Source organism: Aricia agestis, chromosome 5 (assembly GCF_905147365.1).
Source record: "Aricia agestis chromosome 5, ilAriAges1.1, whole genome shotgun sequence".
Lineage (NCBI taxonomy): Eukaryota > Metazoa > Arthropoda > Insecta > Lepidoptera > Lycaenidae > Aricia > Aricia agestis.
This window is the reverse complement of record NC_056410.1, coordinates 10,978,827-11,006,588: the sequence shown is the minus strand read 5'-3', so window position 1 is coordinate 11,006,588 and position 27,762 is coordinate 10,978,827. Positions and strand designations below refer to the sequence as shown.

The 27,762-nt window shown below is 35.9% G+C and overlaps 1 protein-coding gene across 8 annotated transcripts in view; it reads right to left on the bottom strand.

Annotated features, from left to right (window-relative positions):
* LOC121726770 (guanine nucleotide-binding protein G(q) subunit alpha) overlaps window positions 1–24,101 on the bottom strand; it is a 34,731-nt gene extending 10,630 nt beyond the window's left edge. Inside the window, exons 1-5 of one of the 8 annotated variants that reach the window (XM_042114269.1) lie at window positions 23,807–24,101; window positions 23,135–23,338; window positions 12,652–12,836; window positions 6,321–6,475; window positions 3,863–3,991 (exon numbers count right to left, since the gene is read on the bottom strand). In XM_042114269.1, the coding sequence (XP_041970203.1) occupies window positions 3,863–3,991; window positions 6,321–6,475; window positions 12,652–12,836; window positions 23,135–23,252 (587 nt within the window). In that variant the 5' untranslated portion in view covers window positions 23,253–23,338; window positions 23,807–24,101. Of the gene's footprint in view, window positions 1–3,498; window positions 3,628–3,862; window positions 3,992–6,320; window positions 6,476–12,651; window positions 12,837–23,134; window positions 23,648–23,806 lie in introns of those variants that run through there. The other 7 variants (XM_042114268.1, XM_042114275.1, XM_042114273.1 and 4 more) reach the window with 7 other exon arrangements.
* Window positions 24,102–27,762: the final 3,661 nt, after the last annotated feature.

Below are 27,762 nucleotides of genomic sequence, written 5' to 3'. Positions count from 1 at the left end.
TTCACCAACGACTGTTAAAGTTAATGCTCGAATTAGAGAAGACAGGACATTTTAACAAGCTGTTAACACTAACAGACGTTGGTGAAATTGGGGCTAAGCCTATAAATGATAAATAGTTTATGGGTAAAGTTGTGTAATTGGGGGGCTAAATAAGCTTTAAAATTTGGCATAAAATATAAAGTTTAATATAAAAAATTAAGTACTTATTGTGTGCACACTGCACAGCTGTATTGATTTATGGGGTACCAGGGTTTTTTTATAAAAGCTTTTGACACCAATTTTGTTGACATCGCGCGCTATAAACTGAAGTCCACGCGGACGAAGTCGGGGGCAACAGCTAGTTTATAATAAATTGCACGATGCAAAGCCGACGCCAGTTTTAATATAATATGTAAGTATTATGAAGACATTATTATAATAATGATTAAACTTGTCTTAAAACGACTAGACATTACAGTTTATTTTGATTTGGGACTTGAACCCAAAACCATTTTGTAAATATACAGGGTGTAACAAAACTAAGTGATAATACTTTAGGGTGTGTACGTGTTCTTTGTAGAGAGTTCACTGTGAAAGTAGCAGAGCTGAAAGACCAAAAACATTTTTCACTTTTGTATGGGGAAACTCGTGACGCTCGGGCCCTTGCCCATACAAAAGTGAAAAAAAATTGGTTTGGTCTGGTTTGGTACAAGTAACACGTACACACCCTAAAGTATTGTCACTTAGTTTTGTTACATCCTGTATATGAATGTTCATCATTTTATATTACAAAACTATTTGCAACATGCTACAAACAAAACATTACATAAAACAACCTGCCAAGCAAAACACGTGTAAAGCAAGCAAACAGAGCGGCGTGCATTTTTTAATTGTAACAAAATAAAGCAAAAGTTGCATTTCAAATTTCAATCAATCTCTAGTTGTTTCGAAAAAGCATTGTGTTATGGTGTTGAAATGCCATAACCGTATCATATTATCAGTTTGGAGATATCTTATTTATAATCTGATAAGGTCGCTATATTTATAAGAGATGCATTTTTATCAACAAGCAAGAAAATCAAAATAACCTACTTATTGCGGCCTCTCCGAGTTGGACAACGATCAAAATTTAGGTGATGACCTTGTCTTTCTCAAACATTGTTTATAATCGTCGTCAAAGCTAGATGCAGCTTTCTTATCATGACTATCCCCATATTGACTAAACTTGGAATAAATAATAGTTGAAAAGGAACTAAAAAAAGCACGCTTGTTTTCAAAAAAAAAATAACAAATTATTACATTGCGATTGGTTATTAACTTATCAATAAGTACACAAACTTTCGAATTAATTGGACTACTGGAGAGTGGAGATAGGCATCCATTACACGCTCATGCAATCGACAGTCAATTCCGTCAATCATGAATTATGTTTGACTGATGGTGACTGACGAATGGTATAAGACGGTCACTCAATTCTCTTCAGTTTTATGTCAGTCAAAGCCAAAATTTTCAAAGGTATACGCTTCTAATTTCTTTCCTATTTTGTCAGATGTGACAACACTCACTCGAAATTCGTGACTGATGGTTGCATGAAGCAAAAATCAAGATATCCAGATTTTCGTCAATCAACTTCATGCAACCGTCTATCACGCTCTTACATGGTAGGTTATCCATCAGTTACAGCCATGACTGCGGTAAAACTGACGGCAAAACCTACCGTGTAATGGATGCCATAGGTGAAAACCGTGCTCAAAGATTCCGTTACATACAGCACAAGCTTATAAAAACGTGTTAAAAATACCCTTAAGTTACCGATGATCGACGTCAATTAAGTATGCTCTCTGGCTTCCAATCATAGCTGTATCCGTCATAATCCTAGGTGAAGTAGGCCTCTAAACGAGTACAGTTCTAACTGCATTAGCGGAAATGGAGAAGAAGGCCGCATTAAATAGAATTTCGGCCTCGGATATTTGCGAGTAATGCAATTAAATAGCGTATTAATACCGCGGATCAATGTCAGTGGTCTTGAAGTTATTGATTTTGTGCTATGTATGTTTATGGGAAGACTTACAATATAATCTGTTAAGCTATTTAAGGACGATACTAATATAGCCGTAGGCCTACTGCTAAGCCACATCTTGACACAATGGATCAAAACAACAATAATAATATGGAAATTGAAACTATGTAATTAAGAAACACATATACAGGATGTAACAAAACTGTAGAAGTAGCGGCACTGAAAGAGCTAGTTTTTTCACTTTTATATGGGTAAACTCGTCACCCTGGGGCGCTTGCCCATACAGATAAAAAAAGTCTTTCAGCGCTGCTACTTTCACAGTGAACTCTCTACAAGTAGGACTGCCATCACCCAAATTGCCTTCGCCAGTCAGGCACGAAAAAATTCCCGGACGTTTGGCCAAAATGTGGTTATTTCCCCGGACTCCTCTTAAACAGTATTATTTTACGATAACGTCTTGCCAATTTTTATTTTTCCAACAAGAACTTGTAAAAAACTGACTAACTCAAGTCCGTGCAAGAAACCGTGTGAATGCTTAGCGAGTTTTTATCTTTCGCTTATTGCTGCATGACTTCAAAGTTTTTCTCTCAACAAAAGTGTCCGAATTTACCCGGACACTTTTCAAAAACCCGGCCAGACGCACCCCGGACGCCCTTCAAACTAGGACAAATCGGAGGAAATCCGGACGGACTTGCAGCCCTATCTACAAGTTACGTATACATTATACACACCCTAAAGTATTATCACTCAGTTTTATTACACCCTGTATACAACTAAGAAATTGGGGAAATAGAAATTGGGGAAATTGTTGTCACGTCAAGAAAACGTCCTATGCACTGTGCAGCTACAGCAGCTGCACAGTGCATAGGACATTTTCTTTATCGCTTCTTTATAGAATCACCGATCAAAATGCATGGAATTGACGAACATCAACTTCATATTATCGAACGCTATGTCAATTCCATACATTTTGATCGGCGATTCTATAAAGAAGCGTAAAGCAATCGTCTTGGCTAATGGCCCAGGAAACAAATGAGTAATATATTTTATCATCGAAATAGTTTGGTCAGGGGAAACCACAAGCCAAAGGAAGTTACTAGATAACAGTTATAATGAGCTTAGCAACCGACTACATGTGTAAATACAATCGCTACTTATTTATAGAATAGCTTAACTGCAACAATGTAAAGAAACGTAAGTGTATTCAAACCTGGACAAACCTGAATGTAGTGGCAAACAAGCAAAAACTGCATACTCATTTTTAAGCATACTATACTTACGGCCGCTTCCAGTGAGTTTACATACTTAACTTTAGTCTTTAATGAAAATTTTGACATTAAACTCATATTTTCTGTCAAACTCTGCATTAAATCAAAAAATAAATAATAATAATCAAATGTCTACAGTCTATAGTGCGGCCGTTAGATAGGTACTAGTGTCCAAAACTACAGGTTCACTCCCGAGCCTCCAACTGCCATCTGTACTCTGTAGTCACATACCTAAACACAATGCCGTCTAGATCGAAGGGATATTCTAGTATACCCGTGGTAGGCTGTCGAGCTCGGAGAATGTCCTGCTCGGTGGGTAAATAGTCCGCCTTCTCGATTCTCTCCAGATCGCTTAAATAACTGAAATGTCATGCAACATATAAAGCACATGCAAAAGGCAGAAAGCTCGTGAATTTCGATTTCTCGATTCGCACGCTCGTGCGTACGCATGAGCGTACGCGCTAGCGTGCAGAGACGAGCAATCGAAAATTACACGTAATGCCCGTATACGCTTCGAGATACGGGTTCGTAGGTTATAGAAGCATGCAGCCCAGCATTCCTTAGTAACATGCAAACACCCGTCGACCAGTTTTACCTAAATCTTATTTCTTCCAAGTCGAACGGGTACTCGAGTATGCCGGTGGTGGGCACTCTCGCGCGTAGTATGTCCTGCTCGGTCGGTAAGTAATTTGGTGCCGCCACGCGGTCTATCTCCTGCAAGTAGCTATAGAAACGAAAGCGTTTAATTTTTACAGCCAAATGTAGAGGTTTCAACGAGACCCCTTGGTGGCCTAGTCAGAAATGTAGTAACAGTCATATTTAGGAACTAAATAGCACTCTTTATGGCTGTTTTCACCAACCGCCTCCTAACGCTAAGTGGTCCCCTAGCGGCCATTAAGGGTAAATATCTTTCAAGATTTCACGAATTTTTGTGTGTCACGTTCGTCCTTAGGGCGTAAGAACTTTTGCAAAACATTACTTTTTTTTTAATGTGTTTGTTTTAAGAGATATTTGACCCGCAAAGGTCGCTAGGGGACACTTAGCGTTAGGAGACCGTTGGTGAAAACAGGTATAAATCTTTTAACTTCCGAGGAGTTCACTTATCTATACCAGTGGTTCCCAATTAGTTTTTGCTGAGTACCACTTCAAAAAAGACCTCAAACCTGCGTACCCCTTATTGTAGCAATCACACTAATAATATTATAAATGCGAAAGTTTGTGAGTGTGTGTATGTTCGTTACTTTTTCATTCTCAAACGCCTGGACCAATTTTGATGAAATTACCAATACAGGTAGTAAGTTGACACCCTGGATTAACATCCGGAAATTATTCTTGATTTTACTGATAGCCGCACGTACCCCTTGATGCAATTTCACGTACCCCTGGGGGTACGCGTACCACTAATTGGGAAACACTGATCTATACTATTATAATTATTCTGAAGAGTTTTTTGTTTGTTTGTTTGTTACAACGCGTTAATCTCAGGAACTACTGGTCCGATTTGAAAAATTATCTCAGTGTTAGATAGCCCATTTATCGAGGAAGGCTTTAGGCTATATTTTATCACGCTAAGACTAATAGGAGCGAAGGAGTAGAGGAAAATGTGGAAAAAAACGCGAGAAATTATTTGAAAGGGCTTATCTCACGAACTACTGGAGCAATTTTTATGTTATTTGGCACAGATAAGAAGTAGACCACGTGAAGGATCATAGGCTACTTTTTGTTGACTAATTTGTTTGTGAAATATTATCTAATTTACGCCGTACGCGGGCGCAGCCGCGCGAAACGTCTAGTACTATTAATACTTATTTCTAATACTTCTCAGACAAGTACATAATATACAAAAAGTTGAGGAAATAGTGTGTTTTTCGTTCTATTTTTCACTCTCTCAGTTCAGACATACCTACATATATTTATTATATAATAAGGCATGTGTTAAAATATGAATAGAAAAATTCTTCTTTAACAAATTATAACTAAAATGTTTATATTAAGGCGTCTTATGCGTGGCAGTTCCATAAATTATATATTTTATTAACCATGTCGAAATAACATGCATAGAAACAATAATAATCCAAAAATTTTGTGACGTAATATACGAAGAATTGAGTGATTCTCACTGTTGTATTACAATTTTTTTTAATGTCATTAAGATAACAAAACATTCCTGACATTCGCAAGAATAGCCCCGAATTGAATTTATGTAAATAAAAAATATTTTTCTATTATGACATAAGTTTACAAATTTTTTACTCAGATTTGTAAGGTCTTTGTCAGTTTTAATTGTTAAAAAACAACTTTCAAGTAACAAGTCAATTTTGAATATTAGTTAGATTGACCAATGATCATACTTAAAGAGTTAAGGCCCACCTTCACTAATTTGGATTGCTACTCCTGTGTTAAAATATTATCATGCCTACTCTTTCATACATATACGAGAGGAAGAAAGAAAGATATGTATCATGATATTATACGAGTATTAACATTCACCCAGACTTATAAAAAAACTGAGAAGCGGGCGGGTGCAGGGCCGCACACAACCATCTAAACATCGTTACGAACATTATAAATGCGGAAATGCGTCTGTCTCACGCTTAAACGACTGAATCGATTAAGATGAAATTTGGTATGGAGATACGTTGAGAGATGGGAAAGGATATAGAATGATTTTGTTAAGTAAAAATGTGCGATTCCCGTGCGATAAGAGTTTCGCGCAACGGAGTTGCAAGCATCATCTAGTAGATACCTAATCCATATATATTATAAATACGAATGTGTGTCTATCTGTCTGTCTGCTTGTTACCTCTTCACACCGAAACCACTGAACCGATTTTGCTGAAATTTTGTATGTAGATACTTTTGAGTCCCGGTAAAGGACATAGGATACTTTTTATCCCGGAAAAGGAAACACATTTCTCGCAACACAGCTCCGCTCAGCTCTGGTGGAAACGCAGCCTAAACACACAATCACAGAGCCTGAACCGTGTCTTGAGACCGAGATGCATCTTGAGTACTGACTATTTATACCGGCCTAAGAGCATTAAGACACTTACTATTTGGCCGAGTCGGTGAGCTGGTACTCCCGCCTGCGATCGTAGCACTCCTGTATGCCGGAGTCGGCCCACAGCGCCTTGATGGCCTCCACGTAGGGGCTCTCGAACGTTGTCACGCTCTCAAAGTCGATTGATGTTATCAACTCCGCCTGTTCCTGAAACCCAGCGAAACACTTTTGAGTTTTCGATCTTTTATTCTGTCTTTCTACATTTCTGTCTCTTTGTTAACCCCCGACAAAAAAGAGGGGTGTTATAAGTTTGACGTGTCTGTCTGTCTGTCGGCCTGTCTGTCTGTCTGTGGCATCGTAGCATCCAAACGGGTGGACCGATTTTGATCTAGTTTTTTTTGTTTGAAAGCTGACTTAATTGAGAGTGTTCTTAGCTATAGTTCATCATCATCAGCCTACTCCGTGCTGAAAAATCGCAGTTCATTTGGTTCGTGAAGGGCCGATTAGCAACTTGCAGTCGTTTGGTGGGTTTTATTGCATTCTAGTTCGTGACATTTATGAATATTTACACATTAATGGAAGTTGACCTGGTGCTGCAGCATCATCTGGTATTCAATAGGATACCCAACTCCTCACCAACTTAGAGCAATGGTTTCGTGTTTGGGCTCATTTTAATTGCGACAATTTTCAAAATTTCTGCACGACCTAATTACAAATCCTAAGGCTTTCGAGGCCTTGTTAACAATATAATCTATATGTTCATCAAAAATTAATTTTGAATCTACGATAACTCCCAGATCCTTTATAGTTGTTAGGTTGTAAATATTATACAATTTTATTTAATACAAATGCTTTAAGTATTTTTTTTTCTTTTTTGGTACTACATAATATGTAAGTACATATTTTTATATCTTTTTTTACAATGTCAGTTTTTTTTACATTTTATTTACATTTAAAAATATTATTTGCGTCACTTATGTCGACGACAAACGATTTGTTCTGTCACTAGTAACGTAGGTATCCAGATTTAGAAAAAATACGTTCACATGGAAGTCTTGATTATAATATTATAATTTACAGAATTTATCCATAATTTACTTAACACGCAACGCAACACTGCAAATGCAATGACAGCCGAATTCACCCGATTTGACAACGAAACGACACGACAACGCGCAACGATCGAACGAAACCGCGCGCGATCGGCAGCGCGGGCGGCGCACTATGGAAAATGGTAGAACTAGAGCATATCATAAATGGATTTTAAAAATATCACAATTTGAATGAAATATTTATTGCATTCGATACTCTAATAACCAAATAATCCTAATCAGACATTTTTTTGTTCTAAAACTGCATAAATATTTTTTTTTCATAGGTTGAAGTAAGTTGAAGTAGCGGATGGCTCATTCAAATGTTTGCATACACGTAATTCAAATGAATATTGTGAAAAAAGTATTTAGCTCATGCATGCGGTTTTATACATTTTTAAAAATGATATTTTATGTTCTTAATAATGAGCTATTAACTTTTTTTAATATGCTTTTTATTTTTGAGTAAGTACTTAAAATTGACATACCCTATTTTTCACTTTTCTTTTTTTTTCGTCGAAGGTTTTCACATTTACCGACGGCTCGCGACGTGCAACTTTATGTGTTATTTGATAGCCTAACTATTTATAAATTAAAAATTAAAAAAATCAGCTGCGGAAGTTTGCGGTCCTGGAAGTTATGGGAAAAAATGTGATAGCGGTCGGAGTAGATAATTCGGTATCTTTTGCGGTTACTGCTGACATAGTTTACAAAAACTATATTAACCACAATATTTTGATAGCAATAGCTTATCATCTATTTTGCACTCGTCGTGCATGAGTAAATATGCATAACATTCATATTAGTACGTATTTCATATCTAAAAAACCAGTATATAAGGGGAAGCAAATATCTTCAAATTGCACACTTCAGCGTGTATTTCATATTGAGTGACACTTATTTAAGTTGGTTATTTCCATTAAAATGTCAACTTTCAACTGTACTAAGGGCGATTTCATCATTCCCTATATCGAGCGTGGCAGAACCTTGGAATCGTTGTCCATAGTTCTACAGCAAACATTAAATGTTTCTGAAAACAACTCGTGTTTTGTAATTGGTGACATTCAAAGACATATTCTGCCTTCTTTCAATAAGCGCTGGGCTCAAGCATCACGGAAAAAGGACAAATTTATTCGGAATAATACAAGCTGGCTGGAGTCAGGATATTCAGTACAGTTTCGGGGTCTGAAGCACATTCACTGCCATCAACTTCTGGTGAACGAAGAAGATAAGTGGAAACTCAAGTGATGGAAATACAGCACGAAGGTTCTTTTACAATTACACTTGCTCGGCGAACATAACAGGTGTTGATGAAACATTGATTAAACGCTTGTATATTATTTTACAAGCTCTATCTTCTGGAATGATGATCGATCCCGAAAAATTTGGAGTTTATGCCGTAGAAACTGCGCGAATTTATGTTAGTAACTATGATTGGTACTACATGCCATCCTCCGTGCACAAATTACTTATACACGGAGAAAACGTGATCAAACATTTTTCTGTTCTTCCTATTGGGCAACTGTCGGAAGATGCACTAGAGTCGCGCAATAAAGACTACAGAAATATGCGCCTGCACCATGCCAGAAAATGTTCCCGTATAGCTACAAATGAAGACGTATTTAAAACGCTTCTATATACTTCAGATCCATACGTTTCAAGTTTAAGAAAACCTTATGTGAGAAATGTGAAGGATCTTGATGAAGAGGCACTAAGTCTTTTGAAGGTGGTACCTGAAGGTGATCCTACATTTACACCGGAAGTAATTTTAGTTAGGAATAGCGAGGATAATAACAATTAGATATAACATTATAAGTAACTAAAACCTAGAATAAAACCAATAATATTATAAGATTTGTCTAATCTAAGATAAATTAGTTTGGTGTGAGGCATAGATAGGTACTATACGATTTTATAATTTTATGTATTTTATTATGCTTGTGTGATAAGTATAATTTTACTCATATTAGTACTTATTTATAAAAAATAAACTACTCGTATTACTTTTTTATCTTTTCTTTTTTTTTAACCTAAAATAAATATGTATACAATGAAAAAAAATACAAAAATTGATTATTTTTTAAATCTTTGTATATCACTGTATACATGTGCCAAATCTCAATACACTACGATGAAAAACCTTCAAGTTACAGATTTTTGATCCGATAAGGACCCAAATTTTCCACTGTGCGGCGCCGCGCTAGGTCAGTGACCGCGCGGTACGTTATAACGTAGCGTCTTACGCATAGATTTATAGCGCGCTATTAGTTGCGAAGAGCGCGCTATTTTTATCAGCTATACGTTATATTAACCACCACTAGTTTTAGTACATAAAACGTAGATATATATTATATATCTACGTTTTTTGTATGGCTTTATTTCTACGATTGGACAAACTAACTCTAAAAATATATGTCTGTGTCTAATGTTTCACATTCCCTTGCGGCCAAGGTAAACCTACATAATCGGCCAAGTGCGAGTCAGACTCGCGCACGAAAGGTTAAAATTTAAAAGCACGAAAGGAGCCCCTTTAAAATTTTATTTTATTTAAATATTATTATTATTTATTAAAGTATACATAATATAATTAAGGCCTTTGCGAATATTTCAAGTGCCTATTTGTTGTCATTATTGATATACATCAAAAAAGGCCAAAAAAATCACGTTTGCTGTATGACAGCCCCCTTAAATATTAATATTTTTTTGTTTTTAGTATTTGTTGTTATAGCGGCAACAGATATACATAATCTGTGAAAATTCCAACTCTCTAGCTATCACCGTTCTTGAGTTACAGCCTGGAGACATACAGACGGACAGACATCGAAGTCTAGTAATAGGGTCCCGTTTTTACTCTTTGAGTACGGAACCCTAAAAACTATATTTTTAGGATTCCGTACTCAAAGGGGAAAAATGGGACCCTATTACTAAGACTTCGATGTCTGTCTGTCCGTCTGTCTGTCTCGAGGCTGTAAATCAAGAACGGTAATGGCTAGAGAGATGGAATTTTCACAGATTATGTAACTATATCTGTTGTCGCTAAGTATAACAAGAAATACTAAAAACAAAATAAATTGCATATTTAAGGGGGGCTTCCATACAACAAACGTGATTTTTTTGCCATTTTTTGCTCCATATAAATAATGATGGCAATAGATAGGCGCCAGAAAAATTCACAAAATACTCAATTGTATTTATACTTTAATAATTAATAATGAAATTTAAATAAAATAAATAATTAAGGGATGCTCCGATACGTTTTTTTCCTACTTTTTGTTCTATAAAATGGCACGAAACCGTTCGTGCGCGAGTCCAACTCGCACTTGGCCGATTATTTTTCTAAGCATTACATAATATTTCGAACTTACATTATGACCAAACATTTATGGTACATAAGTTTTAATTTACAAGCATCAACGAGATAATTTGTGAAGACGAAATAATTTGCGGTAGTTATCGTTTTTCCTCCTATTCGTGTCTTTTGCGCGGAGGAAGTGTTTAATTCTCATGGATCTCGTAAGCGTTCTTCGTTCACATCGACTTGAAATTGAAACTCTCTACATTGAAACAAATATCCTAAGATCCGACCGTAAAATCAAATATGTTTTAAAATAATCTTTAGAACGTACAGAATGGATTAATGTTGGGTTGCCTTGTTAAAAGTAGCCGCAAGTACCTCTAATTGAGTAGCTACGGCCGTGTGTTGGGGTAGTCTCTGGATGTACTATACGATTTTAAAATTTATTTTACTAATAGAAAGCCTTGTGATCGGCTAGTGTAATATTTTTTTTTTTTTCAAAATTTTGAAAAAAAAATCATAAATAGGGAATCAACAAAGTTTTTTTACCAGGAATTTCCGGCAGGCGAAGCCGTGGTCAAAAACTAGGACATCTATAAATCAAAGGTGACTGACTGACCGACTGATTGACATAGTGATCTATGAACACCATAAAGTTAATATAGGTACCTACCTAGCTTTCCGGTAACGTAGGTAACTTTATGATCAACACACAGCCCAAACCACTGGACGGATCGGGCTGAAATTTGGCATGCAGGTAGACGTTATTGACGTAGGCATCCGCTGAGAAAGGATTTTGATCAATTCTACCGTCAAGGGGATAAAATAGGGCATGGAAGTTTTTATGAAACTTTGTCAATTTTAAACCGATCGGACTGAGACTTTGAAACCTAATCAATAATAATACTTCTTAACGCGAGCGAAGCCGCGGGCAAAAGCTAGTACTACTATAAAAGTAATTTTTAGGCATCAAGAGATGAGTCATATTACAGTAACTATAATATTATGTTTGTTATTATCTCTACTTTTGACAGGTTAACTTGATTTGAGTGTATCATAAAATTTTGGAAACAAGTTTCTTGAGACCTCGAACATTGTGAACTATAAGTAACAGTATTTAATTATTTACACTCCGTTCTTCCGAATATACGTAATGGGAAAATTCTATTGTTACCTACTTCATAATAGTTTCAAAGTTATATAACAAATGATGAATTTACATTTTCCTTACGTGTTCATAAGAGAAAATTTCAAGTCACCCTGCTCAAATATAGTTTGAAGGTATTTTCAGGAATTCTATACGTTTTTGTTGAGTGATTCGCGTTATGACATTACGCGATTACAATATTACATCGTAGTTGCTACTACATAAACTTCTTATGGTATTATCTTCGATCACTAATATACGGTATTATTCAATAAGTAGGTAGACAATGACTTACTGCAAGAATTAATATACACCGGAATGTACCATCGAGGAAGTTCATTCCTATGCAATTGACAGACCAACGTTATTTGGTCGAATATGTCAATTCAATGTTAATTGTGATCTGTCAGCTAGGTTTGACGTAACGCAACCAAACTACTTAGGTCCCCGATTTGCATAGGAATCAACTTTTCTGATAGTACATTTTGCCGTGATTAGAGGTAGCTTACTACCATGATCTAAAAATGGTGATGAATGGTCTAAAAATGATGGTGAAAAGTTTTTATAAAAATCACTATAACAGTGGTTTCGGAGCCCACTGCCAATCGACTGTCTACTTCTTGCCCATGATAATATTAGAATAGAAGCTGACTTATGTCGACTCTGTTGCCCGCGTTAGAGAATGCTAGACTGGAATTGATCATATTGCTTATGGTGCTCATAATGCGTTTTGCACATTTTCCTCCAATGAGGATTGAGATATGTGTAGCATTAAACGACCATCGCTGGAGTTATCCAATTGACACTGGCGCCAGTTACTATACCAATGTAAATGCACAAGGATACTTACTGAACCGGACGGACTCGCGTACTGTATTTTAAGTAGATCCATGGCGCGTATCATACTCTGCATCGCCATGAAGATGTTCTGGTAGACCAGCTTGATGAAGCTGCGTTTGTCCTCGTCGCTGTAGCCGGAGCCGTGGATGATTCTCATCTGCTTGATGAATGTTGATTTGCCCGACTCGCCGGTACCTGATGACCACAAGGAACTTTAGACACCCTTTTTAAGGAGCTATGCAGGTTGTTTTTTTTCTCTGTTCAATACATTTGAAGAAGGGCAAAAAAATTAAGTACTCCATACTATAAAACAACATAATATTATATTATACTAGCTGTTGCCCGCAACTTCGTCCGCGTGAATTTGTATATAATACTTTAGTCAATTTTATATAAACTTTATAAAAAACTTTTTGATTTTTTCTATAAAATGCGAAGAAACTTTTTCCCCGACCTAATATGATGCCAATATTATGTGTACGCATGTTAGCGCAAAAACTACTGAACAGATTTTCTTTATTTTGTTACTACTTAGTACTTACTATCTACTACTATGCTATAAAAGTATAGTATCTCTTATACGTGGGAGAGCCATGCTTCGGCACGAATGGGCCGGCTCGACCGGAGAAATACCACGTTCTCACAGAAAACCGGCGTGAAACAGCGCTTGCGCTGTGTTTCGCCGAGTGAGCGAGTTTACCGGAGGCCCAATCCCCTACCCTATTCCCTTCCCTACACTCTCCCCTATTACCCTGTTACCTCTTAAAAGGCCGGCAACGCACTTGCAGCTCTTCTGATGCTGCGAGTGTCCATGGGCGACGGAAGTTGCTTTCCATCAGGTGACCCGTTTGCTCGTTTGCCCCCTTTATTTCATTTAAAAAAAATAGTATTAACTCTACTCTAGTTTTAAAACGAAAAATTATGGGGTTCTCATCCTATCTAGAGCCTAAACTACATCTATGCAACAATTTGATGTAAATCTTCGTTCAGAAATTTGGCGTGAATAAGTAACAAACACACACAAATTTATTATAGTATATGAATTTTCCTTTCTTACGGCCGTTCCCAATATTTGATCTATCTCTGGTTTTGCCCTACTAGAGATTTATAGAATTCCTATGAATAGCTCACAATTGATATAAATTATATGGCTCTAATGTCTAATGTAAGCTATTCCTATCTCTAGTAGGGCAAAACCAGAGATAGATCAAATATTGGGAACGGCCATTAGTTAATTAATTCTTTATCAAGTAAGTAATTATGTTTTATGCACAATATTAACATCAAAAAGTTAAAAAAAGTAATTCAAAATAAATATGTCGAGATTAGTTAATTTAACATAGCCAATTGATGAGTGTTACATATATTTTAATTTAAAACCATTCAAATTTTAAGTAATAATTTCAGATAAAAAATAGTATACCGGAAATCCTGATATATAATATAAAGATAATAGAACCTATGTACTGAGGAAGTAAATATTAAAATAAAGCTGTCAAATAAATATATTATTTTTAATATATTATAGTTTGATGTTTGAGGGAGGAAATGTTGTTAAAACTTCATTGCTTCCTTGGATGTAAGTTACATCCATTGCCCATAATATTAACACTAATTACATCATGTAAGTGTAAATATTTTCTAGGGGGTTTTGGATGATAATAAACAGATTTTCTGTCCTACCTCAGGAAGCTATGCATTTTTGAGTACTTAACTACTTTTTTGTTTGCATTGACCATAAGTTAATATACCTAGCGGAATAGAGAAACAAAGGCCTGGCAAGAGAGATGTCACTATCAGTAACACTGCATGGTAAAAAGAGACGTGTAATAAACGACAGCAGCACTCTTTTTTTGACGTCCAGTCGGCACGTGCCGCACGTTGACAATTTAAAGAGACGTGTGATAAACGACAGCAGTACTCTTTTTTTGACGTCCAGTCGGCACGTGCCGCACGTTGACAATTTAATCCATAGATAAAGTATTATAGTATAGATGTAATCTTAGCCCGTGATCGCGTGGCCATTTTGTGCTTGATATCGATAAACTATAGTTCAAGTAATGAGAATCCGTAGACACACGTAAAAAGCTATGCAAATTTTGTAGCCAAATTATTAACTGATGTGACATTTTTAGCACTAATGCCTAATATAGCACGAATTTATTAAACTTATAAATTATCTTTTTAGCTTACAAAAATACCGATTAAAAAGCCCAAAAAACGTTGTTCAAAACTTGCGTATTTAATGTTAAATCCACGTGTTTGAGGCGTTCTTTGGCCATTATTATGGTTTATTATTTAGCGAAACCACAAAACTCAACAATATTTAGCATAAAATGTTTACTAAAAACCTTTATTTACACTTTTATTACATGAAATATGCAGACCAACTGCTTTGTTATGTCTTAGTAGGTAGGACATAACATTACATGCTTTTGACGCATAAACACCGATATAAGGGGCTCTCAGGAGAGAGCCCCTTATATCGGTGTTTATGCGATATCAGTCATTCTTTCAACGATGTTTCTATTTTTTAAGTGTCTTTCAATTACCGATAAGAAAAAAAAATAGTCATCATGCCTATTCTATGAGATTAAATCATTGAGGTACTATTTATAGGAATAAATAGTACCTCAATGAAAAAATAGAAACATCGTTGAAAGAATGACTCTGATAGCTTAAAAATTCACCAAGATATGACAATTCAAATACCTCATAAAAAAGACCTGCCCGAAACGCTCCATACAAATTGCTACAAAAGTATGACGTCAGTGTTTCGTAGTTTGTACGCATCGGGAGACAACTTTGTTCGACAGGTATATTAAATATTGCGTTTATGAAAGTGGTTTCATAACAAAAGTTGCTGTTAATTGCATAAGTTATCGAATTGTATACAAATATTAAGAAATTTAATTGAAAAAAAAAATTGACTTGAATATCTAACTTTGAAGGCGCATAACAAAAAAAAAAACAAATGCTATCAAGCTGAAATTTTTGGAACACTTATTTTTTACCGTGATTTCTTTATTTTATTAACAAAATTCGCTAATCTTTGACCTTGTCATCATCCCTATTCATGTTCAACCATGCTTGTGTAAGTGTATAAGTATACGTACACATATTTTTCACACAGATGAAAACCAATTTCGGTTTCGTTTGACAGCTCGAGATTGTTGCTCCATTCCGCTAGGTATATTAACTTTATGGCATTGACCCCGAAGCCAAGCTCGGACTTCAAAGTGACTTGTTGTTTGCTTTTTTAATAATCAATAATGTTATGACAATAATATACCTTTTAGTACCTACTGGCTAGGTAGCCTATTGCCAGGAATGAGGAGGTGCCTCAGAATTTATCTATAATATAAAAATGAGTCGCTGAATGTGTTGCTAAGCGCAAAACTCGAGAATGGCTGAACGGATTGGGCTAATTTTAGTCTTAAAATATTCGTAGAAGTCCAGGGAAGGTTTTTAAGTGACACGAAGTTCACCGAGACAGCTAGTATTAAATAAAAAATTGCCCATCAAATTTAAAATAATTAACTTATATTATTTTTAAAATTATGTTGATAATAATATTGTCAAGATAATTTTATTTTAACACTAGCTGTCTCGGCGAACGTTTCTTTGCCATATAAAGTATTTGCCCGTATTATTTTATTGAAGTGACTAAATAAGTACGTCACCATAGCAACGTCCATCACTATCCCGTCGCACAAACAATGGTCGCCGTGAGTCTCGACTTGTAATAATTTACTATTATGTATTTATTCAACAAATGCACTTATCAATATAGAAAGTACCCAGTAGCCGATTCTCAGACCCACTGAATATGCATATAAAATTTGGTTAAAATCAGTAAATCCGTTTCGGAGGAGTAAGTACGCGGCCTAACATTGTGACACGAGAATTTTATATATATAAGATATTAAATTATTGCACATAAAATGAAATTCTAAGAATAAAGATATTTATTACATTCAAACATCCTATTTGATTCATAAAATGTTTTATAATTATTTTTAAACTAACATAGTCTCAGGTTCAATAGTGTGAATTTTAAATGTGTGAACAAGTTTTTTTTAATAATAATAATTAAAGTTAGTGGTCAAACGTAGACCTTAATATTTCTCACTTAACTGACAGCATCAAAAGGATCTTCTTAATAGGAAGAATGGTAACAGGCAGACAGACACAAATATTTATAACACTAGGTGAAATTGCCTTAACTATCAAAGTGGAAAACAAGTAACAGAATACTCGATATTGCCCACTGGCATACTATACTTCTTTAAGAAATTTTTGTTTTATTGCAAGAATGCTAACATTATTTATTCCCATTACAGTTTCTTTACTCGACTTAAACTCAATTCTCAAAAAAATAAAAGGTATTTGTTAGGGTCAATTTTAATAATAGAGCAGAGTCGAAGCGCAGCGAAGCGAATTCCCAAAAACTGTACACAGAAAATTCAACCTTAACTCCAGAATGTAACGCACATACCATATTACTTCTGCAAGATCAACCAGGGTTGGTCGGGATAATTTAGATTAAGGTTGAGCCTTGAAGAGGGAATCTCAAGGAAATTACTTAGGTTGGGTTGCACCAGAGGCGTGGTTAAAGTTAAAGTTATTTTTATATTTAAATATGGCGTCCTTTAGCTTTAACTTTAACCTCAACTTTAACCGGAGAAATTCACGTATGAGCGGAGGTAAGGATGCCATATTTAACTTTAACCAAAGATTTGATTTTTTACTGAAGTTAAAGTTACAGTTAAAGTTAAAGTTAGTTGGTGCAACCCAGTCTTAGGCTGGGTTGCACCGACTTACTTTAACTGTAGCTGTAACTTTAACTATAACTTTAACTACAATGCACAATGTCAAATCTTTGGTTAAAGTTAAAAATGGACGCCATCAAGATTCAAGACGCCATATTTAACCATAACACAAGGCTTTATAAGAACGTGGGCGGGGGTGCTGCTGGTAAAAAAGAACTGTCAAAAATGGCGTTTTTATATGATGACAGCGTTAGTTCCTTTTTTCGCCACGTGTATTTAAAACCTTGTCGAGCTCTATGGTTATGGTTAAATATGGCGTCTTGATGGCGTCCATTTTTAACTTAAACCAAAGATTTGACATTTTGCATTGTAGTTAAAGTTATAGACTTTACAGTAATTATAGTTGGTGCAACCCAACCTTAACTATAACCATAACTTTGACCATAACTTTTAACAAACTAACTTTTTTAACAAACCTAAGAATATGGGTGTAACTGTTAAGATATACGAAGCATTTTTATATTTAAAACAAGTAACTTTTTGAGAACAAGAAGTCTGAAAGGTTTCTTAACATTAAGTTTAGAAAAAAAATTCTAATTTTTGGGATACTTTTAGCCCGGCCGCACATTGTCCGAATTCTGATCAGAAACAATTGAATTTCGCCGGACCGCCACCCCGCACACTATCCGAAATATCCTTCCGGCGAGTTCGAGCTCACTCGGTTCAGTACAAAATGTAAGAGACAGAGTTCAACTGTTTCTGATCAGAAATTTCGGACGACGTGCGGCCGAGCTTAAGGGCAAGCCCTTTACAATTTTACATTATTTTATTTTACTAATACTAAAATATTCCTTTTATTTACTAATACTAAAATATTCCCGAACCGGTGATAGGAACCTTAGCAACGACGTTCAGAAATATTTTTGTAAAAAATTTACTCTGAATAAAAAATATTTTGATTTGATTTGATTAGTGGAGTAACATTTTATTTATTTATTAATTTATTATTAATGATCTAGCAGCATTTGGCTGATAATTACCATATCACACAGTGTTGTAATTCACACACTCTTTATTTATTTCTTTTGCAGGACTTATAACTTATAATTTTACTTAAAATTTAATAAGTTATTCCTTTGTTTATACATATTTAATAATTCTCTACAACTAAATAATAAAATGAAAACATCTTCAGTACACAAGAATTATATACTGTTCTAAGTTCTTATATTTATGACACTTAGAGGATTCCACACCGCCATTTTTTCCATACAAACGTTGTCCCCTGTTTCCTCCCTGGATAATGCTAGTAGAGTTATAATTTTTTTCCTTAATATCTACGGCCACTAATACAATGTCCCTATGTTTTCTTTTTTTTCATAATTTAATTATTAAATAAGATATGAACGTTCAAAAACCCAAAAAAATGGCCAGATTTTCCACTGTGTTCAAACGTCCAGAAAACAGATTTGGATAGATTATACAAAAAAAGCAAAACATAGGAACACAGCTCAAGCCTTTTTCTAATCTTTAATGAAAAAAGTACTTAAATCGGTTAAGTTTTGGAGAAGGAATCAGGGGACAACGAATCGTTGATTTTCTGGATTTTCTGCAGTTGTCTCTATCGCGTTCTGCGGTATAGGCTTGAGGTAAGGGAGACAGCTATAGATATTACACGTCCTTTTTTTTCATTTCTCTAGCCGCTGTAGTATCCTCTTAAAAACATTTTACAACAAATTACGCGTAAAACGAAACGTAACTATAGTGAAAAATTAATATTAAATACACGTAAACAAAAAATAATGTTCCGTCACACGTACAGATGGGTAATGGAAAAATTTCCGAAAGAAAAGAAAAGAAAAAAAAAAATACAAAATATTTTTCCATATTGAAATGTCAACCAAGATTAGTAAATAAAACAAGATAACTACGGGATAACATTTTAAGGTTTTTATTTACTCTTTTTCTTGAAAACTGCTATGATTTGTTGCATAAGCCGGCCCTTAGCCCTCAAATTCAAAAACTGGTAGTGAGTAGTGAGAGGTCGTTAGACCTCTGGGACTTGGGAGGAACGGTTACAAGTATCGCTGGTAAGCATCACCCTGATAGAGGCACTCAGGCCACTATTTAAAGAGTGGGTGAACCACAAACACGGGGCATTCTCCTTTCTTCTGACACAGATGCTCACCGGGCACGGCTGCTTCGGTCAGTATTTGTGTCAGATAGCTAGGAGAGAAAGCGACGCAAGGTGTCACCATTGCCTTGACGAAAGGGACACGGCCGAGCACACAATGACGACGTGCCCTTTCTGGATGGAGCAACGTACGGCCCTTACGGCCGTCATTGGAGTGGACCTCTCGCTGCCAGCGATAATTCGGGCAATGCTGAGCAGTGAGATCGCATGGCAGGCAGTAAATGACTTTGCCCAGGAAGTCATCACCGCAAAAGAGGAGGCCGAGCGCAGGAGAGAACGGGAGGCGCTCGACCCTTTGAGACGGCCGAGGAGAAGACGCACGCGACGGAGTGGTCGCGGCGACTTACATTAGCCGGGTACTCGGGGCGGTGGTGTGGGGACACCGCCATCCTTTGCACCGAGTCCTAGAGAGAGAGCCGTGATGCGCAAGGTGTTCCTGCGCATCGCGGCCCCCTGAGCGGGGTGGTGTCGGGTCTGAAAAATGTAGATGGTCGCTGGTAGAGGTGCGGTAGGTTCTATCCATAAAGTTAACATACCTAGCGGAATAGAGCAACAATCTCGAGCTCTCAAACGAAACCGAAATTGGTTTCATCTGTATGTAAAAATAATATGTGTACGTGTATACGTACACATATTATTTTACTAGCTGTTGCCCGCGACTTCGTCCGCGTGGACTTCAGTTTATAGCGCGCGATGTCAACAAAATTGGTGTCAAAAGCTTTTATAAAAAAACCCTGGTATTCCTTAAATCAATACAGCTGTGCAGTGTGCACACAATAAGTACTTCATTTTTTTATATTAAACTTTATATTTTATGCCAAATTTTAAAGCTTATTTAGCCCCCCAATTACACAACTTTACCCATTTTTTTTCGGTATTATTTTATTTCGGTAGTTTTGGCGTGAAAGCGAGACTGACAGACAGACAGACAGAGATACTTTCGCATTTATAATATTAGTATAGATTATGTGCACACTGCACGGCTGTTTTTGGGTATTTTGATTAATTAAGGGCCGCGCTACACCGGAATGGCAGCGGCGAGGCGAGCACTTTCAGCGCTGCCATTCCCGTGTAGCGCGGCCCTAAGAGGGGTACCACTTACCAGGGTTTTAAAAAGTTTTTAAATTTGACACAAATTTTGTTGACACCGCGCGCTATAAACTAAAGTCCACGCGGTCGAAGTCGCGGGCAACAGCTAGTTATGAATAAAATCAATAATATATAATGAAGTAAGTATGATTAGTTCTGTTACAATAATGAAGTAAAAAATAAAACGCCATCTGTTTTCATATATTAGAATTAAAATGTTGATTGCATTGATATATTTTCTGGATGGAATATAGGCCAACACGGTACACTCGAACTCCTTAGAAATGCAGTAGGAGTTCTATAAGATAAGATAGATTGATTATTATTATATCAAGTGATAATATTATTAAACATAATATTCAAACATATTAAAAACTATAAACAAAAACATAATAACTAATAAGTATGATTAGTTCTATGTTACAATGAAGTAAAAAATAAAACGCCATCTGTTGAATTGTTGAATCTTATTAGAACTAAAATGTTCATTGCATCAATATATTTCTGGATTTTTTATAATATTATACATAAAATATATTTAAGATTTTTTGAAATATTATTTTAATACACATCCAAGACCCAGGAACATTGAAAACTTTTTGTTCTGCCTGCGGGACTCGAACCCAGGACCCCCCGGATGAGCGCTGGCCACGTGCAATGCAAATTAATTTTCATCGATATTTTCATGGAAATAAGATATTTTCCCACATCAAAATGTAGCCTATGTCCTTTCTCAGACTCTAGATTAACTGTGTACAAAATTTCATTGCAATCGGTTCAGTAGTTTTGGCGTGAAAGCGAGACAGACAGACAGAGATACTTTCGCATTTATAATATTAGTATAGATTATATTTAATCATGCTTGTGTGGGTGTATACCCACACAAGCATGATTGAACATGATTTCTATGAGATTAAATTGTCAACGTGCAGCATGTGCCGACTGGACGTCAAAAAAAGAGTGCTGTGAGTGCTGCTGACATGTATCACACGTCTCTTTTTACCACGCAGTGTTATTGATAGTGACATCTCGCTTGCTCAGGCCTTTGTTTCTCTATTCCGCTAGGTGTATTAACTTTATGGTTCTATCGTACCCGCAACTCTGCCTTTAGCAATGAGTGGGATTTTAGTGGGTACACTATGCAGGAGTCCCACATACCCCGGCCGATATCCCTAATTTGCCGGGGATGCGTAAAGCATTTTCCCATGTTACAAGAAAAGGGGGATTTTGTTAGCTCCCATACAAAAACCACTTGCCTATCTTTGCTTTATAACGGAACCCTTCGTGAGCGAGTCCGACTCGCACTTGGCCAGTTTTTAATAATAATAATAATTATTATTATTGTAGGGTCTAATCCATGATCAGAAATATCCAGTTTTATAATTGCTTGGGTCCCGGACTCCCGGTATATAATTTACCATAGGCATAGAAAAAATCATAAGGATCTTTGTTTTGTTTCTTCAATTATTTGCGCTAAATTTGATTTTAATTATTGAGATACAGGCGAAATTATACTTTGACTTGTTTTTTGCACTTATTTCCCTAAATACTTTTACAATGAAAATTATACGGACTAAAGTTGTAGAAAATCAAATTTGCGACAGCTTTAGTCCTTACCATTTTCGTAAGAAATAAAAATAAAGGAGATATTATGGCTAAAATAATATTGTTTTTTTTTTTTAACAACAAAACGAACACCTAAAGTCATTCAAGCCTTTGAATTTCAATTTAATATGAACCATATTTGATATTTCATTTCATTTTTTACTATTCACTACTTTATTTAAACTAATAATTTCAATAAAAAAAAAATTCCATTATTTTTCAGAAAAACCAAACTGAAAAATTTCCTAGCTTTTAAAATTTTTCGGAAAATTACCCATCACTAGTCACACGTAACTTCAAACACGTATTAAAAAATAACTATGCATCTCCTAGACACAAATCAGGTGTCATTTGAAAGGGGTAACTAACCCCTATAAAATGCCACCATTCCCCCCCCCTTTCCCTATGATGCGTGATTCAAATGCTAACCCGTTCCTGAGATTAGCTTGTTCAAACAAACAAACCTCTTTCGCTTTATAATATTAGTATAGATTACGCTGTTGTCTGTACTACCATCCTTAGTTTTTTCTGGGTTTTAGTATTGAATAATTTAGTAAATTGTTCGTTCTGTCTTTAGTTTTTGTTGATCTAAGTAAATTCTTTAGTGACAAAAATTAATGGGATATACTGTGAAATAGTATTATTTTTAGGCAAAGTGTACCCAAAATTTAGGGTAATAGATTATAATTTAGACTGTCATGTGACTATATAAAACATTATTATTTAAATATACTTGGAAACTTGACACTGCATAGTAAAAAGTGTTATTTCTTGAAAGAAAATTTTTAGTACAGAAATCTGTTACTAAGTATAATTTGAAAATGACAACTCACCAAGTAAAAGTAACTTGAGTTCTCTTCTGGCATCGCGTTTGTCCTTTCGGAGTTGCCGCTCTATTTCTTGATTGATTCTTTTCTGTTCTTTGGCTTCTTCTGACATGCAGCACTCCATGTTTCTTCAGGGCAGAGGGCTGCAAGCCGTCCTCGTGCGCGAAGCCCTGTCCTTTCGGCAGGCCTATCAACCGAGGCACACCACTCCTAGAAATTACATATCGCTACACTCACTGCATCCCGAATTTATCAAGTCGACGCTCACAAAACTACACACCGATGAGATCGCGCGTGAACAATCATCCGAACTAGCATGTAATAAATACTAAAACCGACAATCCGGTCACTGGGTGTGGTGACTTATGATCGGTCATATACATATACGCTCCTGTCAACTGCCGACATAAACACTTCGAAATCCGTTTATATACGACTCTCGAACCTTGCGAAGCGACCGCTTAATCTTATTAATGTAACCAGATTTAAGAAACCTATAACTATTTCCTGCACGTGAGTAATAATATAATTAATACGGTGGGCAAACCGCGGATTGATGAAACCTAGGTAATCTACTGATAACTAGAACGGCCTAAGTCTAGGTTACGATTTAAGTCACGAGCGATAAGTATACAGTTTTTAACACACTTTACAAACGTTTTCTTTCACATTACGTACCCAAGTATATATCCATAGGGCACGATCGAATTTTCACTACGAATTATTGCACTAACCACGACTTTATTCACTCAAGTCATCAACGTCCGCCTCTCTCAATATGGCGCTGGGAAATTTCGGGCGATGTAACTACTGCGCGTGCGTCGAAGTAGTATTAGCAAATTAAAAAATATTGGCTAATATATATTTTTAAGGAAATGTTAAATAAATATTATAAATTTTATTGTGTATAAATTGAAAGTGAAAATAGAAAAATTAATTTCCAATTTTCCATGCTCATCAGAATAAATTTGACAGCTTTGCTGTCATCGAGTATAAATTGTCAGATGCAGTCAGATGTCACCTTTGGCACTTGACAGATTGTCTATTTTCTCATCTGTTATTCTGTTATCGTTGGGCTTGTGAAAAAAATCGATTAATGCACCCTAGTCTTTAGTCTTTACTCTTTGACCCAAGTTGACCCCACACGAGTACCTACGTACGGTACGACGAACGAACACGACATATAAACCTAATATTATAATGCTTACATTTTCCTAGATTAGGAAAGAACACTTGTAGGGGAAATTTCTTAGAAACGTGCTTGTATAATAGGTTTTATCATTTTTATTCCTTACCTAATCCCTGGTTCCAATATAACTATCCTTTCACCATCATCAGAGAGAAAAATTAAGTAAGTTTTAAAAGCTGCTTAGCATACCGACAGAACGTCTACCGTAGTTTATCAATAAATGAAAAGAATAAATTTTATAAACTCCAAACTGTAGAATGCAATATCGTTGATTTACTACCCAGACTAGAAAAAGTTCTCAAGGATCGTTTGAAATGGTAAACTATAAGAAATAGTTTTAATCGGCTCCAACGATTTTTATGAAATTTAGTATATAGGGGGTATCGGGGGCGATAAATCGATCTAGCTAGGAATCATTCTCAGAAAATGTCTTTTTATTCGTGTTTTATCGATAATCGATAAACTGAAAAATGACTCTTCCTGACATCTATTGGCGAATAATAGTACTTTAATTATGTGAGCAACTAATTGTTTTAACGACCAGCAGATGGCGTTATTAAGTAACACGAAGTCAATGAGTGTTTGCTATAGGTACCGAGCAAAGCTCGGTCATCCAGGTACTATATATAAAACTCAAAGGTGACTGACTGATTGACATAGTGATCTATCAACGCACAGCCCAAACCACTGGACGGATCGGGCTGAAATTTGGCATGCAGGTAGATGTTATGACGTAGGCATCCGCTAAGAAAGGATTTTGATAAATTCCAACCCCAAGGGGTTCAAATAGGGGATGAAAGTTTGTGTATAATAATACTTCTTAACGCGAGCGAAGCCGCGGGCAAAAGCTCGTAAATTATATAAAGCTTAATTATATGTTTAAATCTTTATTAGGGGTTAACTGTAATCATTACTTACTTAGTACCTAGCACTTTCATTCTGTTGTTATCTACAGGGTGTAACAAAATGATAATACTTTGGGGGATGTATGTGTCCCTTATAAGGAGACTAGCTGTTGCCCGCGACTTCGTCCGCGTGGACTTCAGTTTATAGCGCGCGATGTCAACAAAATTGGTGTCAAAAGCTTTTATAAAAAAACCCTGGTACCCCTTAAATCAATACAGCTGTGCAGTGTGCAAACAATAAGTACTTCATTTTTGTATGTTAAACTTTATATATTATGCCAAATTTTAAAGCTTATTTAGCCCCCCAATTACACAACTTTACCCATAAACTATTTATCATTGATAGGTTTAGCCCCAATTTCACCAACGTCTGTTAGTGTTAACAGCTTGTTAAAATATCCTGTCTTCTCTTTCATTCATATGAAAAACAAAACAGCTAACGTGATACTAATTCGAGCATTAACTTTAACAGTCGTTGGTGAAATTTGGTCTTAAGGTTACGTCACTGCCTGCACAGATAAAGTACTGAGTTATTTAATACCGTAGAATAGATATAACAATCGAAAAAAATCGAGACTTAAATGTAAGATGATACCACCTCTTATAGAAAGACTTTTGAGCAACCGTCAGCGCGATGTAGAAGACGCACGGCGCCATCTATTTTGAATTTTTTGAACAAATTTACGACCCTTACAACCCTTTTTTCCAGTAAAAAAGTAGCCTATGTCCTTTCTCAGGCTTTAGACTATCAGTATACAAAATTTCATTACAATCGGTTCGGTAGTTTTGGCGTTTGGCGTGAAAGCGAGACTGACAGACAGACAGACAGACAGAGATACTTTCGCATTCATAATATTAGTACAGATTATGTGCACACTGCACAGCTGTTTTTGGGTATTTTGATTAATTAAGGGCCGCGCTACACCGGAATTGCAGCGGCGAGGCGAGCACTTTCAGCGCTGCCATTCCGGTGTAGCGCGGCCCTAAGAGGGGTACCACTTACCAGGGTTTTAAAAAGTTTTTAAATTTGACACAAATTTTGTTGACACCGCGCGCTATAAACTAAAGTCCACGCGGACGAAGTCGCGGGCAACAGCTAGTTATGAATAAAAACAATAATATAATATAATAAAGTAGGTATGATTAGTTCTGTTATAATAATGAAGTAAAAAATAAAGCGCCATCTGTTTTCATATATTAGAATTAAAATGTTGATTGCATTGATATATTTTCTGGATGGAATATAGGCCAACACAACACACTCGAACTCCTTAGAAATGCAGTAGGAGTTCTATAAGATAAGATAGATTGATTATTATTATAGCAAGTGATAATATTATTAAACATAATATTCTAACGTATTAAAAACTATAAACAAAAACATAATAACTAATAAGTATGATTAGTTCTATGTTCCAACGAAGTAAAAAAAAAGCGCCATCTGTTGAATCGTATTAGAACTAAAATGTTCATTGCATCGCGTCGATATATTTCTGGATTTTTTATAATATTATACATAAAATATATTTAAGATTTTTGAAATATTATTTTAATACACATCCAAGACCCAGGAACATTGAAAACTTTTTGTTCCGCCTGCGGGACTCGAACCCAGGACCCCCGGGATGAGCGCTGGCCACGCGCAATGCGAAGTAATTTTCATCGATATTTTCATGGAAATAAGATATTTTCCCACATCAAAATGTAGCCTATGTCCTTTCTCAGACTCTAGAATAACTGTGTACAAAATTTCATTGCAATCGGTTCAGTAGTTTTGGCGTGAAAGCGAGACAGACAGACAGACAGACAGACAGACAGACAGACAGACAGAGATACTTTCGCATTTATAATATTAGTATAGATAAAGTTATGAAAGTAACAGCGCTGAAAGACCATTTTTTTTTGGATTTGTATGGGCAAGCGCCCCAGAGCGCGTCATGAATTTTTCCATACAAGCTTAAAAGAAATTGCTCTTTCTGCGGAACAACTTTCACAGACAACTCTAAGTATATAGGGGAGTCATACATACCCTAAAGTATTATCACTTAGTTTTGTTACACCTTGTATACGTCTCACAAGGCACCACACAACGTCATAGTCAATTTGGTCACATGGTAAGTTCTCAAAGAAATTGTGTTACAAACAGACAATTTAGATATAATAATTTATTATAATTTATATCCCACCAAAAACATACCTTTTAAAATAGGGCCAAGTTCCTATTGGCTAATTATACGCCTTAAAAATCCAATCCAATGACAAGTTGCATCTAGGCTTTAGCACTTCAACATCGATCATAATCATCATCATCAACAGCCTGATCCTTAGTCCACACCGCTCTTTTTTCTATACAAACGTTGTCCCCTGTTTCCTCCCTGGATAATGCTAGTAGAGTTATAATTTTTTTCCTGAATATCTACATTCTACGGTCACTAATACAATGTCCCTATGTTTTCTTTTTTTATAATGTAATTATTAAATAAGATATGAACGTTCAAAAACCCAAAAAAGGCCAGATTTTCCGCTGTGTTCAAACATCC